Genomic DNA, 17,832 nt, shown 5'->3' on the forward strand with positions numbered 1-17,832 from the left:
GTTAGGCACTGGAATGGGCTGCCCAGGGAGGTGGTTGAGTCACCATCCCTGGAGGTCTTTAAAAGACGTTTAGATGTAGAGCTTAGTGATATGGTTTAGTGGAGGACTTGTTAGTGTTAGCTCAGAGGTTGGACTCGGTGACCTTGGACGTCTCTTCCAACCCAGATGATTCTGTGATTCTGTGGTGTGAGGGGGACAGAGGTGGCATGAGAGACAGGGGTGGTATGAAGGGACATGGGTGTCATGAAGGAAGGGATAGTGTGAGGGGACAGGGATGGTGTGAGGGTAATGGGGATGGTGTGAGACAGCAGGGATGGCCTGAGGGGACTGGAATTCCCCAAGGGGATGGGAATGGCACGCAGGGGATGGAAAGGTGTGAGGGCATGTGTTTTTCAACCCCCCCACCTTGTGGGGTCTGCCAGGTTTTGGCACTAAAAGTCACACCACCAGCACCAGGTCTTCATTTTTAATTGGAGGTTTATTGTCAGTAGGGGGGGGTTCAAATGTCCCCCACAGGCTCAGCTGCAGAGCCAGCAGCCATGCACACCTATATTGTGTCTCGCTGCCCCGGGAAAAGGACAGGGCTAAGTCCATGAGAGCCCACGCACCAGGGCACACGCTGCTGGCTCTCCTGCAGGCTGGGCTCTTTTACAGCCCCTAACGACCACTCAGGTCTGCCTAAACATCCATACAAATACAACACAATTCCACGGTCGGATTACAAGCAGCGCAGCATGTGCTCTCCAGCTCGTGCTGCCTCTGAGATCACTCCCAGCCTGTGTCCAGGACACTGCTGGAGTGGTGCATTGCAGCTACCCTGCCACAGCTCAGTGCAACGACAATACATTCATTTATCAAAGTGAGATGCGTCTGCAGGAAGTGGCACCCAAAACACCATTTATCCTGGGCCCTGCATAAGCCTTGCCAAGGCACAAATGCCTGTGAGGTCCAATAAGCTGTGCTCAGGGTTTCTTTTTTGTGGCTGCATCTTGTTTATGGATCTTATGCTGACCTACTCCAAAACTGTCAATTCCATCCTCAGCCCCGTACCAAACTTCCAGACGGTGCTCATCTTGATCCAGCACATCTGGTGTTGTCTTCCACCACCAATCTCCCAACAGCCAACACACCAACTTGAGGCTGTAGGCATTAACCCTACAGGGCATACAGGCTCTGATTCGTGCCTGTTTGTATGCAGCTTCAATAGTGCTCCTGAGCTTTGCTAGTCCAGCAAGTGAAAAGCAGAGCTGAAACTTCCACACAGCGTTTCTCAGCTGCAGCCTGTCAGCAGCACAGCCATGTAAATGCATTGTCTTCACACATACGGATGAGTTCATTTTCAAACATGTAAGTAGTAAAATAAAAATAATTATCACTGGAAACTGCTGACAAACAGGAAAAAAACACCCTGAAATCAGGACAGTAAAGAGTTCCCTCTGGAGTGACTATTTCCTACACTGACCAGCACAGTACAAGCAAATAGTACAGGCATATTCCAAAAAGGTGTGGTTTTCTCATAGAGATCATAGATGTCCTGCAGGTGTCCTGGTTTTCCTTCAATGATGATGCAGTTTTGCATCAAGTTGACTGCAGATGCTGTACAATCAAGGCTTCTTTAGATACTGCACTGTGCACTGTAAAAAAGAGCAAGTGATGGAGGGGACCTCGCAGGGGGTGGGAGGGAAGGGGCCTAGCTTATGGTAACGTCCCAATGGACTCCGGAAGCCAAAACCAGACCCGTTCTACAGATTCTCCTGTGTTGGTTTTCCAGAACCTGAGGTTCCCAAAATTGCCTTCAAGAGCTTTAGTACTGCAGTCTATTGAGTGAGTCAATGTAATGGAAAGTGGCTCCCAACGCCCAGCTTGTTTCAACGTTGTTGATTTTCCGGGCAAGCTGAAGGGAAAAAAAAAAGAAGTTTTTTAAACACAATTCTCTGACAGAAGTATGCAAGATAAATATAGTGCTGAAGGTTATCACAACTGGTTATCACAGTTGTGGGGGCAGTGTTGCCCCACCTCAGTCACAGCGCATGCGTTGTAGCAAGAAAGGAAACCAGGGACCAAGCTACTGGCATGATGACTAACGCCTTGGCGTCTTCTGCCCACTCTTCCCAGCAATCTGTTTTTGTGCATTACCTTAAAGACTTGGGTCTTCGGGAAGCCCAGTTCTTGCAGGAGGAAGGTGATGTATGTGAGGTCCATGCAGAGAAAAGGGCTGCTTCCAGGGCTGATTTCCATGGTTTTACACACTGAAGACAAAGAAAGCAGTGTATCAACCTAGCTTTGAAAAACCTCAAACAAATCCTTAAAAAACACCTCTTGTAATTTGTGTTCCACAGTAATGGAACCCATTAAAATGACATTAAAATAGCATGCACGTGTTTGCAGAAGCCCAAGAGTTTTGGCACACAGGAAGGAAAAGCAAGGCATTCTGTCTCCACAAAGACATTTGAGTTTCTTGTACTTATCAGGGCAAGGACAAAAAGGGCCTCCCACTTTTATCCTACCTACTTTAAATCTCTTAAATATCAGCAACCTCAAGTGTGATCACATCTGCTTTTTACTGAAAAAAAAAGATGTCAGCAGCTTGGAAAAACAAGCGTTGTGAAAAATTTCATCCCTATCTCAATAAAGCTTGAATGCTTAACAGATAGTTGTGCTCTTCCTACTAAAAAATTTCTTGAGCGTAAACATTCAACTGTTTAAAAATAAATAAATAAATAAATAAAAACCACTTCCTTTCTCAGAAGATAGTCCAGAAATAAGAACTGCAACAATTGTTCAGTCACTCAGAAAGTTTACCGAAAAGTCACAAGTTAGTTTGATCAAGGCCTGAGTCTGTACTATTAAAAACAAACAAACAAACAAAAACATGATTACATTTGCAAATCTGAGGAGGCAGTTCTCTCTGCAGCTGGTGAAGCAAAAAAGGCTATGAATCATTTTCCTCCCCTTTTCAATTAACAATCAAATATACGAACAAATCATGAGAAAAATTGAAAAAATAAACAAGATTAGAATGGATTAGGCTAACATGATGAGAACTCCCACATTTATTCTGCAAGCATGGCTTCAGGATAACTGTTAACTGACAAGTTTGTTAGTAATTCCCAAGAGGGTTTTTAAATGTATTACAAGAAAACTAAATCTCAAAAAAAAAAAAAGGTTGATATTTTCAGAAATACAAATCACACAAATCAGCAGAGGTGCTATGGAGAGAGGTGCTGAATATTTACTTGAAATAAAAAATCAGTCTTCTTAGCATGTCACGCATTTGCCACCTGGGTATGAATTTACACACAATTACCAGTCCTGTTTGATTGCATCTTTTACTCACCATACTTAGCTGCAATTTCAAAGTCATTGACAGTTAAGCTTCCTCCTTTTTCTTTATCTAACAGAGAAAAAAAAATCATGGTATGTTTAACGTTTTTTTGTATAAAGGCAGTAGTAGACTCAAGTTGTAAAAGACATTTGTACAGACTTTGGAAATAAGCCTTGAGCCAACTGAAATCAATGACAAAACTCGCATTGGCTTTAAAGGTATAGAAACATTTATTTAAGATTCTTAGTATAGCTTGAAAACCTAATTCTACGTGGAACTTTCTTTCCTAAAACTATTTTCATATAAAAACAGAATTTAAAGACCTCCTCACATTGCCCCATGTCTATGCTGCCCTGTCCTGTAATGCCTGAACCCAGCTAACACCTTTGACCAGATCTGACAGGGCAGTGGTGCTCTGCAACATATTAAATGTGAAATTATTCATAAAACAAAGTGGCTGAGGAGGGAGTAAGTTTGTCCACACTAGCTTGAGATCCCACCGCCTGCTTTCTGCTACTAAATGTGACAGCCTTGTGCACACCAGCGTACCACTGGAAAAGAGATGGGATTCATTCTGAATACATGTTGAACTATCTGAAAATATTTACTCCATCTAAAAAGGTCAGCCCAAGAGAGCAAGTCCAGTCTCCTCTACTGCCCAAGAAAAAAGCTAGCAAGTTTTTTCATATCATCGTGAAGTCTTTTTTCTATTTTGGACTGTAATCAGACACCAATCATTTCTGAAATGCAGACAGCTTGTTTGAAAAACTACAAAAAGTTGGAGGTCCTATATCACATCTCCAGTCCCTTCTGTAAAGAAATGCAACAACGTTCAATATTCACTCGAGACCAATGCACTGTGGTAGCCATGAGAGCTTACCACAGCGTTGTGATGTGTATCACTGCTACCATTTCTTCCAAGATCTGTCATTTAAAATGAAATGAAAACAGGAGCAAACATACCTATGAGACCAACCTCTGCTGCACGGTCATAGTAGTAGGAGAAAGCATAAAAATCCAAGTCCTTCACTTCCTCAGCTTTATGCACCTTCTTGTAGAGCATCTTCGCCACTTTGTTAGAACAAGACTCATACAGAGGCTCACCTGAAAGAATGCAAAGACACCCAGCATAGTATAGGTAGACACTTAAACGCAAAATTTCTTCAGGATCTGCAAGGAGACAGGCTCCCTTTCGCACAACAGCGCTTCTTCATTTCTTACAGGCTCTTCACAGAGGACTGAAACGACACACCTGCATTTTCTCCAAGCGGTAACTGACCATCCTCAGTCCGGGACCAAGTATGTGATAGATCAGAGACGAACAACACCATTTGAGGCAGAAGGACTTTGAAAAGAATTCAGGGAGCGCTCAGCTCCATCTGCAGTACTACTAACAGATTTACTGACTGGGCAGACATACCACAGCGCGAGAGGCAAGAGCTGCAGAATCTCTTTAACAGCATGTCAAGAGAAAGCCAGACAGAGGAGTACACAGACGGAGAATTTAGTATCTTTCCAAGAAGCTGAGGGCATATAATTTTAAATAATCTTCTACTAGCATGCTGGCCTAGATAGGAAGAGAGAGCGATAAATTACTATACCTGCCTTCTGTCCTTTAATTTTGTACACTATCTCAGCATGTTGCCATTCAGATTTGAAACCAGGTGGTAAACAAGGGCTGATCAATTCCTCACCTTCCCCTACTGCAGAAGTAAAACAAAGCCACGTTAGAGAAAAACGCACGGAGTTAATTTTAGATCCCCAGTCCTGCTTCATACTGTCCCACATCCTCAGCAATGCACCTCTAAGCCCCAGCCATGGCTCAAGTGTCCCACGCCCCCCTAAGGCTGGCAAACATCCACGTCTCCTGGGATCTAGCAGCATCACCTCCTGCATTCGTCTCAAACACACTCAGCTACGGTGACAGGAATGCACACAGCACTCGGGCACCTTCAGCCCAGTAGGAAGAGGACAGACAACCCTTTTCCCCCACAATAGTGCAATGCACGCTGTGCTCAGAGCCAAGACTTGAAGAGTGCCCGGAACTTACAGGGTTTTCCCTCAACTCCTCCTAAAATGGCGAGCCTTGCTGACATCAGCCCGAGTCCCAGGTAACTGCAAAGGGAAAAAAAGCCTCTGTGAACAACAAACACCCTTCCTCTGATACTCCACCGACAACTTGGCCGGGACATGCCTGCCTCCTCTTTGTGGTCCCAGCAAAAAGGCTCAAGTCAGCAGCTAATGCATAAGGGGAACAGTGTGACAACCCACTGTGATATTATCCTTACCCAGAGGGATAACCTCTCCTTGAAAAAGCACAGGGAATAGCTGTCAACTATAATGTCTCTTTAAAGGCTGGGAATGCTTCCCCTAACCTTTCTCCTGCACTCCTCAAAGGCCACACAACCTCCAGCATGGACTCTTTCCAAGCCCCAACACATCCCACAGCAAATGTAGGTGGGAAGAATCTGCTTCCCTCTGCCCAAAGCTTTGGGCGGACAGGCAGCTTCAAAGCCAGGAGCAGAATTAGAGCCCATCACTTTCTCAGCCATCAGACTGCTTATCTGCCTGTTGTTCTGCATAACCGCCCCCTCGTCAGCTTGTGTGGACAGTGACTTGGCTCAGGCTCACCCACTTCTTCTCAGGACTCAAGTGCACTTCAGCAAAACACCTAGATCTCGCTGGCTTCAAAGAAAGCTCCTACTTTTACAGTACCTCTTCTTACCACGACTAACCTGTATGAATACAGCTTGTAGGTGCTGTTAAACATCTGAAATGAAGTTGTATGGCCAGCTGGTGATGTCTGGAGAGTTGCCTGGAGGGAAAAAAAGATGTCACAGCAAGGTTTCAGCCAGCAACAGCAGACATCAACAAGACAATCTTCCAAAACCTTAGGAAATACACGAAACAATCCTAGCATGGTTCACAGAGAAACGAAGAATTTGCATGTATCTCCATTTGACCTTTGATACATGAGATAACCAAAAAACTGGAGCTAAAATAGTGACTTTACGTGACAGTCCAAACTGGTTACATTTCTAGGTGTGTCTACACCAAACTCATCTGTAAAAGAATTATTTTAATTATAAGGAGTCCTTATTACAGCTCTTAACTGGTTTTGTCAAGATGCTACAGAAACTGCCTCTTCACAGGATCACTACTAGGGGAAACTGTGCAAAATAATAAGTAAACCAGGCACGCGTTAACTTCCTACTCCAGTGAATTCAGCTGTGAACTTCCACAGGCCGGAGGAAAAGCACATCACTGTTCTTGCCAAGGAACAGAGTGAGGACCAGCCTGTGGTCTGAAGAAATGAAAGGACGATTGTCTAAAGCACTGTGCAGCCTGTTCCCCAAGTGCACCACCGCCACCAGCGCATTTATGGGGAACACAGCTCAGGCAGCTCATGCCTAGCTGCTCATATCTTAACACCATGTCTAACTCCAGAATTTCCACACCCAGGACTCTTCACATTCCCTGGCATTCTTCTGTGAGAGCACAATGTCCTGATCAGCCCGGGCCGGCACACTAGAAACAGCAGCCTTATCCTCTGCTTCTGTGCAGCTTTACTACAAACAGGATCTCTGATCGGGCCAGGACCTTGCTATTCCATATCCACAGGACTTCCTGCTCACAGAACACCTATACTAATGCCGTAAGAGGAAGCTGAGATGAAAAACATCAGCATGTGCTTCTAACTGCATAATTCATGCTCCTCTTTATAAAGCATTCATTTGCAACTGAGTAAACTCAGGAAAGCCACAAACAAACATCTAATGCATCTAATTCTGTTCTTAGAACACAATATAAGCCAAATGGACTTGGATTCACTAACAGCATTGCCTTTGAGGTCACTATAAGCAGCACAAACTGAGTGTGAAGGATTAAGATGCTCAGGACATTGCATTTTCTCCTATATAAAGCAGCCCTGGCATTCACCACATGCACGGACCCACGGAGCTGGAGCAAGAGGACTGACAGAGAGTTGCGCGTGTCTCTGTCACCGACTGTAACAAGGCATATGTGACCAACCGATACAGGTTTTTCTGTCAGAAGCATGGCTTTATGTTACACTGACAACCCCTTGGCATGTGTCCAAGGGAAATAAAACCGAGCAGTTACTGATTTGTGCACCACCATTTCCCTACAGCGTGCTGCACGTTCCCATTACCTCGGCGTGTGGGAGGAAGGTGATCTGTGTTGATCCGCCACCCAAATCCAGCATTCCTACACTTCTCCTCTGCGGGTCATCTAAGCTACCTAAAATGCGTGACAGAACAGAGAAAGGCATAGTGGGCGCTGTGAGAAACTGGCAAGGAATAAAACCAGAAGTACAGCTGTAAAGAAAGACGGCAATCCAACTCCATCTGTCAGCTTCCAGCCAGCACTAGATTATAACATCGTCACTTAATTGTGCTTTATCAGGGTGACCTGAAAATCTTCCAAGTGACTATTATTTCTCTGGTGGCTGCTCATGCCCTAATTCCAGCAGCTTTGGTTATTGGATTCCTAAACATTCTTCACTGGATGCAAGCACCTTTTTGCAAACTTTACTCTGGTAACCACTTTGAAATACAAAGGAATGTGGTTTTCCTGGCCATCTCTCCCAGATCCCACAGCAGTATTTTGCAGATTCCTACGGCCAAGGGGAGAACAGACTGAAAAGAGCTGGCTTAATAGACTAGCTCTCTCAGGATTCTTCCTGCTGCCGTCCCAGACCTTTCTTCCCTTTTAAATCCAGTTCTTCTCAGATCCTTCAAATACACCTTCCTGACAAGATCAGTTTGTGCCAAGTACCACAGTATACACCTCATGAGAGCTAATGTTTGAAGATCTCTGACCTTTCTGATACTTCCTTTGAGCATAAAAAGATTTATAGCACTTGTCATAATGCTCCGCACACTGTGCTGAACAGAGTGCTTGGGTGGCAGACTGGTTTGCTTATTGTCAGAGAGGGCTTCAGTTTAATTTTTTTCTTCAGCTACCCTTTTCTATCTCACCAGTGTAAACACTTAACTGTATTTCTGTTATAAATACGTAAGGAAGCACCAACAGCACTTACTTTCACACTGTGCAGCTGCCAGGCAGATCTACAATATCCACATCAAAAATTTATGCAGAGCTAGTGGCAGACTATAAAAAGGAATAAAATGCTCTGGTACCTTACAGGGAATTAAAAGAAAGGCTACATGAACGTCTAGGAAAAGGGATTAAATTCCTCATTCTATCAAGCAAATGGCCAAAATCTTAATTACTTAAATGGGGCAGGCCAAAAACAACTGGTGACTTATTTCCAGACCCTTCCAACGAATGAGCAAATATTATACAGGGGCAGTAAACAGTATGAATTTCACAGCATCAGTCATATTTTTAGACACATACTCATGAAAACATACCTGTTAAAAAATTTATTGTGATCCAGGCTGAAATACCTAACAAGGAAAAGATTCAGAAGAGGCACGGTTAGATCACATAATATCAGAAGATGCACTGTTACAGCATGTAACTTCATTTTATATGACAACAGTAACCATTAAGATGAGCCATATTACTAGGTCTTCCGGCTTTAGTATCTGTTTCACTTGGAGGTATTTTAAAGTTTTCTCAGTTTCACTCCACCGTCTAAACAAAATAATCAGCAAACCAGAGCTTGTCATGCAACCATAGAAAGAGACATCAGAGAAGCACCTACCACAAGCTCCCTTGCCCCCTTTGACAAAAGGAGGATTTCTAATGCAAAGACTCCAAAGGACACCTAGAAAGAAGGACCTTCGAGAGAGGCAAACAGGACTGGCTCTGCTGGGCTACCCTGACCCAGCCCGCCCCAAAGCCAGTGTTTCCGCAACTGTCAATGGCTGTCATAAACCAAGATTACAGCCTTGAGCAAGGAGAGTGGCCTTCCATACCAGAGTTTATGTGGTAATAGGAAGAGAAGCCCCATATATGAAATGTCTGGAGAACTCTGTACTTCACAGGCCAAACACTTAGGTGAGAAGTCCCAAAGGCTCTATTAGAGTGGCTTCAGTTCTTAGCTAAAAAATAAGGAAATGACAAACTCTCACATTGTTCATTTGCTAGGAAAATACCCACCAGTAGGCTTTTGTGTGATGTTAGGCATACAATTTTCCTTTTGAATACTAAGAATTTTTATCTTTTCAGTGCTTTATTTTTTCCTATTCCCTCAAAGCATTTCCGTGAACTGCACTGTTGCTGTCCTTTTCTTGTTTTCTAAACTTTTTCTCCATGAATTAGGTGAACTAATGGCCCTTATGTTAACAAATTAAAGTATTTATCCATTTGGTTAAAACTAAGGCACGCTAGGGAACGAGGTCCACTTCAACCCTTGGCTGAACCAAGGCTGTCAGAGCTATTAATGAACTTAAAATGAAAAGAATTACAATGTCTTTCTTCCATTAAGCAGTAAAAAAGAAACTCATAAACAGCTCTGGAGCAGCAACTACTTTAAAGTCTGGTTTCTAAGCAGATTAAAAACACACTTCAACACTAAGTTACCCAGAATGTAGACATGTTTCTTTGAATTACTTTAAGTCAAGACTGATTCTGGGTTCTGTGCTCAGCCTTTTTTGATGAACATCCACTTACTTCAATATATATTTTCTCTATGTAACGTGTTTTTTTTTTCAGGTTCAATTCACAATCACACTCATAAGATCAGTTTTAATTAACATTAAGACCAAATACTTCCAGAAAGCTCAGATGAGCATTGTCAAAAGCAGGGCGTACAAAAACAGGAGGTGTTGAAGACCACCTCAACAAGCAGATACACAGAGAACCTTCCAGAAGTGCTTACTGCAATTCCCACAGGAATTGCCTGGTAATCAGAGCTTTGAAAATCAGGATGCAGTGAAGGACTTCACATTGGAAAATATAGCACAAAATCTCTTTGGCAGGCACTGTCTGAGGCAGTATAAAAATTGTATCAAATCTCCTACATACGGGTTCCTAGTACGGTCAGTGGGGACCTGCCACAGCGCAGCAGGAATCTCCAGGATTGCAAAAAAGTTCTTCAGAAGTTAACCTACCTTCATCAGTTCCGTTCATTATCGACACACAGTTGTCCCTCACAAAGAAGGGGGAAGCCTGAAAAATCTCCTTCACCTGTAGTTCAAAGAAAAGTTATGCTCAGAGAAAGCTTTTTTTTTCAGTTGAAAAGCAATTTAAAAAAAAACAAACCTGGCTTTACACAACTGTTCCTTTTCTTGGGCCAGAAATCACAGCCAACAACTACTAGGGACAATAACTTTGGGACTACACCAGGGAATGGCTTTTTTAACACGAGCATGTTGGCTGTTAGAGGCTTTCTGTACTGCACCCTACATGAGGCAGCAAAGCCCTGCATTTCTGGGGTCTTCTAAAGCAACAATTGCAGCAGTTCCAGATGAAATTCAGTGTGGAAAAAGAACAGAGCAGCTTGTAAGCAGCAGAGAACAATCTAGACATTGGTTTCAACCACACCACATTTCTTCCCTCCAATCATTGCTTAGAAAAAAGAGTACAATTAGGGTACAAGCAATAACTTCTCCAGCAGCTGTAAGGTCTAGGACATAATATTTTATTTTTATAATATTTTAAAATACTAAACATTTTATATGCCTTTAAATACAATATACACTATTCTAATCAACATAAAGCAGAGGAATCTTGCAGCAGCAGGCTGATAACACAGCAGATAACATGGCAAAATGAGAAAGATCTTCTCAGAAAAGCAGGATTCTGGTCAAAACCACCAACAAACCCACGCACTAAGAACAAGCCTGTGATGACTGTTAGAAGTATCTCATTACACTTATTATGTTTCATGTCATCTCCATGCATATTTGGAGCTGTCATCATTCCTCTGTGTTTGTACTCATAGCATTTCTCACTCCGGACTCATCCGAGATCAGGTGACTATATACTGCTTTCAGAGTAAAGTGATAGGAGTGACTAATGTACATAAGGATAAAGGAGTATATACTTTACGCTGAAGGGACCAATTTTTGTCATAAAATTTCTGGAAAGCAAACCGAAAGATAAGAAACAGTACCTTATCCAGCAATTTCTGAGCCTTTTCTCCCGGCAGCAGCCGTAGGCCAGCTGTCGCTTTCAGGACCAGAGGAGTAAACTTCCACAGCTCCGTAGGAACTTCCTTCTTTGCCACCTCCAGGAGCTCTTTTATTCCCTGGCCACTCTGTGAGCAGAGAAAGAACAACCCCCAACCAAAGCCCATCTTAGAAACCCTTAAGATTTGCCTTTCTCTGAAGGGCAAAAGGGTGATCAGAGATATGATTCACTGTAAATGCGGAACAGGGACAAGTAAACATCACAAGGGATCAGGAGAAAGCGGATGACTCACGGAGTAAGAACTGGCGGATATAACTGGGATTATCCAGCAACAGGTCAAAGACAAACAGGAAAAGTCACTTTCTCAAACTGTGCCATGTGCCAAGCAGTACCAAAATTGAATGTTCGGGCTACAGAAGGTTTAAAAAGCAATGCGACAAATCCCTGGGGAAAAAGCCCTTCGGAGCCAGCAAAACAATATGAGCCGGGTGCATGTCTGGCTCAGGAATTCCTTAAATCCCTGTGAGCCAGAAGGTAAGGAAGACAGGAGAGAAGTCACTTAATACTCGGCCTGTTTTTTTGACTCTTTCCCTGAGAATCCACTTCTGGTCACTTTTGGAGAAGGCTCCGCTCCAATCCAACATGGCTCTTTTGTCATATTCTTAAGCACACAGGAAATCTTAAGACGGTAAGAAACATCTGCTGTGTTTAATTAACATCACCAAGCAGAACTAGATGTGTTCTGCTCCTTGATCTTCTGAGCATCGACCAACTTCTGCTGTGAGTTTGTACCATTTGGAGACTGAACTGAGACAGTTCAGCATATTGTACCACGGCAAGGTGTGAATTGCTGTTCATATCAAGAGCAGCACGCTTTGGTGCACATGCTTTTACAGTAATAGAAACAAAATTACCTTTTCGACATCATCAGCATATGCAGACAGGCCTGGCTTCAGCGCTTTAAACGTCTCATGGGTTAATTTGGGAGTCTCTGTTCAAAAGCAGTGTTCCAAAATAAGTACTAGCACAAATCATTTTGCATGCACAAAGCCAAAACCACTTTACAAATTACATCATTATGTGCTAACGAGAGTCAACTGAAGCCTCTGCCTAATGAACGATCAAAGGCCGCCCGACCTTTGAACACAGCCCCTGCTGTGGAATTACCTCTCCACAAAACCATTAGTTAAAGCCACGATCGTGCTGGTGCCCACCACGCACATATTCTTTATGCACATCAGACAAATGTATCAGATGGGTACACGTTCTCTTCAAGCCCTTACCCCTGCCATGTGCAGCTTTCCAAACTACATGGGTAACAAAGGCCACACATTCCAGCATGCTCTGTTCTGCCTAAACTTGACTCCAGCAGAAGTCAGTGGAAGTTTTCCCACCATTTTCAATGGCGGCAGAGGAAGCCAGCCCTAAGTATTTTGGAAATCTGCAAGCAAAACACCATGAACTTGACAGCATCCCCCTCTCGTACCCAACTACACTCCATGAAGTTTCCTGCAATATATTCTGGAATTCTGTTTAGAGAGAAGCAGAGGTTTGGGAGTACACTGAAAGAAGAACAAACGCAGTCCATGTGTGGACTGTTGTTTAACACCTTTGGTGGCTAGGCCTTACACTAGTCCATCCTGCAAACCTACGGTGCTCCCCAAAGGCCAAACACACCATATACCACACTACTACCTGTTAAAAACATCCTCCACATCACCTACTTAAGCGTTCACATTGTTTCTTTCATCTTTACAAGTTTCACAAACAGGAGCTGACAACACATAAACAAATGAAGCTTACAACTCCAGAGGAAAACTGGAGCTTTACAGCCAACTTCTGTCTTGGTTCTCAGCAAAAATTTTGTCTAAATGCAATACACAGCGATTTTAATCCAACAGGGAAGTGCCACTGAAGCCAAGACAAAGTTTAGTGCCACTAAGCCAGACAACGCAGAGAGAAGCAGCTCACTGCTAGGAACTAGAGAGAGCCAACAACCTCATGCTGAAAATCTGGGGGAATGAGGCACTTTGAACTTGCTCCTCTCGCCCACAAATATCGTGATAAAAACTGCTTTTCTTTAAGATGTGTTCCAAAGGTACAGCAGCTATTTAGTTACCATTCTGACATTACTGCGTTTTCCCCCTTGTTGAACATTTTCACAATAAATTTCATCCAGACCCACATGCTCAAATCATAATGCACTTCCTGATGGCTCTCCGGAAAGAGCTGAAGTGCATTTGTTCAAGTACTCCCACGAATAGAATCATCAATAAGCTGCTCCATAATTTATAGAAGAATTTGTCTATTGTGCAGTGTGCAGGCCATACCTTTAGGCTGCTGTGTAAATTTAAAAATATGGATGCGGGTTCCTGTGCTTCCTGCGTCAAACATGATTCCATAAAAGACCGAGAGGTCTGTGGTCAGTGCTTGATGGCTCAGTTTCTCTCTCCTGCTTTCAGCAACTCCTTCTGTTGCTCCCACAACCGGTTTGGAATCCAAGTGCCATTTCATGTATGCGACATAAATAGCGATGCATGCCAAAATCCCAAAAGCAAAGAACCGCTTTGATATCTTCATGGCTTCCATTTATCAGGTCTTTTGTTTCTTCCTGTTACCAAATGTTCTATTTCTTCTGTCTCACACAGAACAGGTGGTTTCCACATCACTCCTACATCCAACAGAAAAGAAAGCTGCGTTTTACTTTCTAAAGCTATAGAAGGTATTATAAAAAGATCTAAGAGCATGATGGTTATTTGATAAGGGACTTACAGGAATAAACTTGACTTGAGAGTTAGTTAAATACTTAACTGTTAGTGATAAAGTTGGGAATGACTGTCAGAGCAAGCAATTATCCACTGCAACAAAGAGCCTGGTGAAAAACCTTACATGCAGAGTGACAGACTACTGCTTGCACATAAAAGGATTTATGCCTTCAGCTCCTTCAGCATCTAGCGTGAGACAGCTGCTGTCTTCAGTGCTCTAATCTAGCTTGACTAATCCAGGGCAACTTGCAGTTAGATGTGCAAAATTACCCCAGCAGGACGATGCAGAATGCTGCATTCAAAGAGCTGGGATTACCCTACGAATCGCTTGTAAAACTGAACCTAGCAGCAAAATCCCTCTTCTCTCACGTCGCCCGTTCCAGCCATCGAATGCCTCCGTGGCAGCTGGGTGCCAACATCACACACCACTTTCCTAATAGTTCAGAAGGAACATGTCCATCCTCCTTCAGCAGGTCGCTGAGATCTACAGCTAATTTTACGACACGAAACAGCATAAATATATAATTTTTTCCATTGCTGCTGAGGCCTAAGAAAGAATAGAGGAAGGAGAGTTCAGAAAAGCTACACACAGTAACTGAGGTGGGAAGGAACCTCCAGAGGTCTCGTGTCCAACCTCCTGCTCAAAGCACAGGCAGCTATGGGGACCCACCGGTTGCTCAGGGCTTTATCCCATCGGATCTTGAAAACCTCCAAGGATGGAGATCCCACAGCCTCTGTGGGCAAACTGAATCGTTTGCAGTTATCTTTGTTAGTTCCTGGATGGTGAAGGAGGTCCCACGAGACCAGACAAGGACAATTTTAATTTGGTGTTTAACAGGCAAGGAGGAAGATCCGGGAAATCAGCCTGGACCCCCAGCTCCAACACCAGGAAAGACCCAGCAGGAAAGCACAACGCAACAAATACACAAGTGCCCATGTAGGCAATCAGATGATTAAAACAAAGTCATCAGTGATTTATGGGGAGAAAATTCCATTATTAATTTTTTGACAGTGTAATGAAGAAGAGAAAGCAAACTAGTTGACGAAGTTGACTTAAACATGGTTTTGACAGATGTAATCTGCTGATGACAGGAATTCAGGAGATATACAGAGGGCGTGAGAGGGAGGAATTAAATTCAAGGTGATCACGGTACATTGTCAAAAACAGCTAGGAGAGGATTTTATAAAAATGGAGGGAGGCAAGACCAAAGGCACAAATATGGGTGAAGAGCAGGTAGAGGGGAAGAGGAACCGTGGAGTGCTGCAGAAGAGAAACTGGGGAAATGGTGTTGAAAAAGAAAGAAAGGAAAGAAAAAGAAAGAAAGAAAGAGAAAGAAATAGAGAAAGAGAGAAAAAACAGAAAGAAAGAAAGAAAGAAAGAAAGAAAGAAAGAAAGAAAGAAAGAAAGAAAGAAAGAAAGAAAGAAAAAAGAAAAGAAAGAAAGAAGGAAGGAAAGAAAGAAGAAGGAAAAGGAAGGAAGGAAGGAAGGAAGGAAGGAAGGAAGGAAGGAAGGAAGGAAGGAAGGAAGGAAGGAAGGAAGGAAGGAAGGAAGGAAAAGAAAGAAAAGAAAAGAAAGAAGAGAAAGCTCTTTCTGGCTTGCACTAGCAGATGTGGGTGACAACCCTTGCACATATCCGGGCGATTATTCCAACCCTCCCGGTCCAAGAAAGGCCTCCGCTGGCTCTAAGTGCCAGAGGGCTACAAGCATGTCCTGAAAGGAAAGCAGCAGGATCCCGGCCCGCTGTGCAGAACGCGGTCTGTGTGAGGAGAAGGGAGGATGAGGCAGTAACAGGAGAGGAAGCAGCAGCCCCCTCGCGTCTCCCTGACGGGCAGGGGGACCATTAACCCCGCTCTCAGGGGAAAGCCTTCTCTCGCCGCTGCCTACAGAGCCCCGAGAGGCCGGAGGGCCCCGACCCGCCGCCACCACCCGCAGGTGGCCCGGCAGGGCCCGGTGGCACCGGCGGCCCCTCCGCCCCGGCCCGGCCCGCTGCCCCCCCCGCCCCGCGCTGCCCGCCCGGCCGCACTCACACCGCCGCCACCGCCGGCTCCGCCATGGCGACACCGCCGCCACTGCGCCTGCGCGCCCTGCCGGCTGTGGTGGCGGCTGAGGGCAGCGGGGGGCTGCTGCCAGGGGGCGGCTGGGTGGGCGCAGGGCGTCTGGGGGGTGGCGGGCACCCGGCTGGACACGAGCCTGAGGCGCGCCCTGGCCACTGAAAAGGCTAATGGTGGCCTGGGGGGCGTTAGGCAGCGTGCTGCCGGCAGGGGGATGGGGCTGGTCCTTCCCTGCTCAGCACGCCCGCAGTGCTGGAACGCCTCGCCTGTGGGGGAGGCTGAGCGAGCTGGGGCTGGTCAGCGTGGAGAGAGCCGAAGGGGATCCATCAGCGTGTATAAATCCCTGAAGGCAAGGAGGACAGAGCCAGGCTCTGTGCAGCGGTGCCCAGTGCCGGGACAAGAGGCAGTGGGCACAAACTGGAGCGCAGGAGGTTCCCCCTGACCATCAGGAAACGCTCCCTTCGCTGTGCAAGTCACAGAGCCCTGGCACAGGCTGCCCACAGAGGCTGTGGGGTCTCCTCCTTGGAGATCTTCAGAACCACCTGGACGTGGTCCTGGGCAAGCAGCTCTGGGTGGCCCTGCTTGAGCAGGGGTTGGGCCAGATGGCCCCAGAGGTCCCTTCCCACCTCAGCCATCCCATGATCTGTGGAGCTGGTATCCACTGTGTAACCATGGAGGACTCCATCCTGGAGTAGTTGACTGTTTTCTGAAGGGACTGCAGCCAGTGGAGAGCCCACACTGGGACAGATTTTTCCTGAAGGACTGCAGACCATGGAGAAGACCCACTCTCAAGTGGAGGAAAAATGTGAGGAGGAAGGAACGGGCAGAGAGGAGCTGTTATGGACTGACCTCAATGTCCCGTTCTCCATTGTCCCACTCAAGGTGGGAGGGAGGATGAGGAGTCAGGAATGAAGGGGTAAAGCTGAGCCTTGGGCAGAGGGGTGAGGGGAAAATCTTGTTTTAATGTCATCTTTGTTTCTTACCATCCACATCTATTGTAATTGGCAATAAATTGATTTCCCACGAGTCAAGACTGTTTTGTCTGTGATGATAATTGGTAAGTGATCTCCCCATCTTTATCTCAACCCAGAAGCTTTTTCTTATTTCCTCTCCCTGTCCTGTTGAGGAGGGAGAGCGAGGCAGTCGCTGGCTGAGTGTCTGGCAGCCAGCCCAGGACAGCCCATGACAGGGATTCAGGCCTATGTGTCAAGTGGGCAGCTGGAGGCGACTGATTAACTTGAGGAAGTTCTTCTGAGATAATTTGCAGACAGTTTTCATGTCCTATGTGCCAATATGTTGATCAAGCTGACACAATGGTTGGTTTTGCAAATAAATCCTTTAGCAACGTTTGCAAATGGTGAGTCATTCCCAGTAAACACCGGGCCCTTTTTGCTTCCTGATCAGAAGCTCAGGTACAGCTCTCCAGTTCCCATCCCCATGTTTTTGGTGCACATAATGTATATGTATTCACAGAAATCCCTACAAGCGTAGGGTAAGAATTCTTATACGGAAGGAAAATATGTATGGAAAGTAACTATGGACTGCAATGTATTCAAGTCCAGCAAGTAGCTCTTTTGACTCTCAGTTCCCGCAGAATAAGGTCATCAAATAGATGACTGATAGGAT

At 45.0% G+C, this 17,832-nt stretch overlaps 1 protein-coding gene across 2 annotated transcripts; it reads right to left on the reverse strand.

The window, feature by feature from the left end:
* Window positions 1-452: 452 nt before the first annotated feature.
* On the reverse strand, window positions 453-16,342 carry ENTPD6 (ectonucleoside triphosphate diphosphohydrolase 6). 2 transcript variants are annotated; one of them, XM_066993504.1, is made up of 14 exons: window positions 16,183-16,342; window positions 13,720-14,060; window positions 12,304-12,380; window positions 11,373-11,516; window positions 10,369-10,444; window positions 8,722-8,757; window positions 7,497-7,585; window positions 6,061-6,140; window positions 5,376-5,440; window positions 4,927-5,028; window positions 4,289-4,429; window positions 3,338-3,394; window positions 2,137-2,249; window positions 453-1,894 (listed from the first exon to the last, which is right to left on the reverse strand). In XM_066993504.1, the coding sequence occupies exons 2-14, from the start codon at window positions 13,976-13,978 to the stop codon at window positions 1,805-1,807; spliced, it is 1,329 nt and encodes a 442-aa protein (XP_066849605.1). In that variant the 5' UTR covers window positions 13,979-14,060; window positions 16,183-16,342; the 3' UTR covers window positions 453-1,804. The 2 variants fall into 2 exon arrangements, with proteins under 2 accessions (XP_066849605.1, XP_066849606.1); XM_066993505.1 differs by lacking the exon at window positions 16,183-16,342 and adding an exon at window positions 14,825-15,442.
* Window positions 16,343-17,832: the final 1,490 nt, after the last annotated feature.

Source organism: Anser cygnoides, chromosome 3 (assembly GCF_040182565.1).
Source record: "Anser cygnoides isolate HZ-2024a breed goose chromosome 3, Taihu_goose_T2T_genome, whole genome shotgun sequence".
NCBI classification, from domain to species: Eukaryota; Metazoa; Chordata; class Aves; order Anseriformes; family Anatidae; genus Anser; species Anser cygnoides.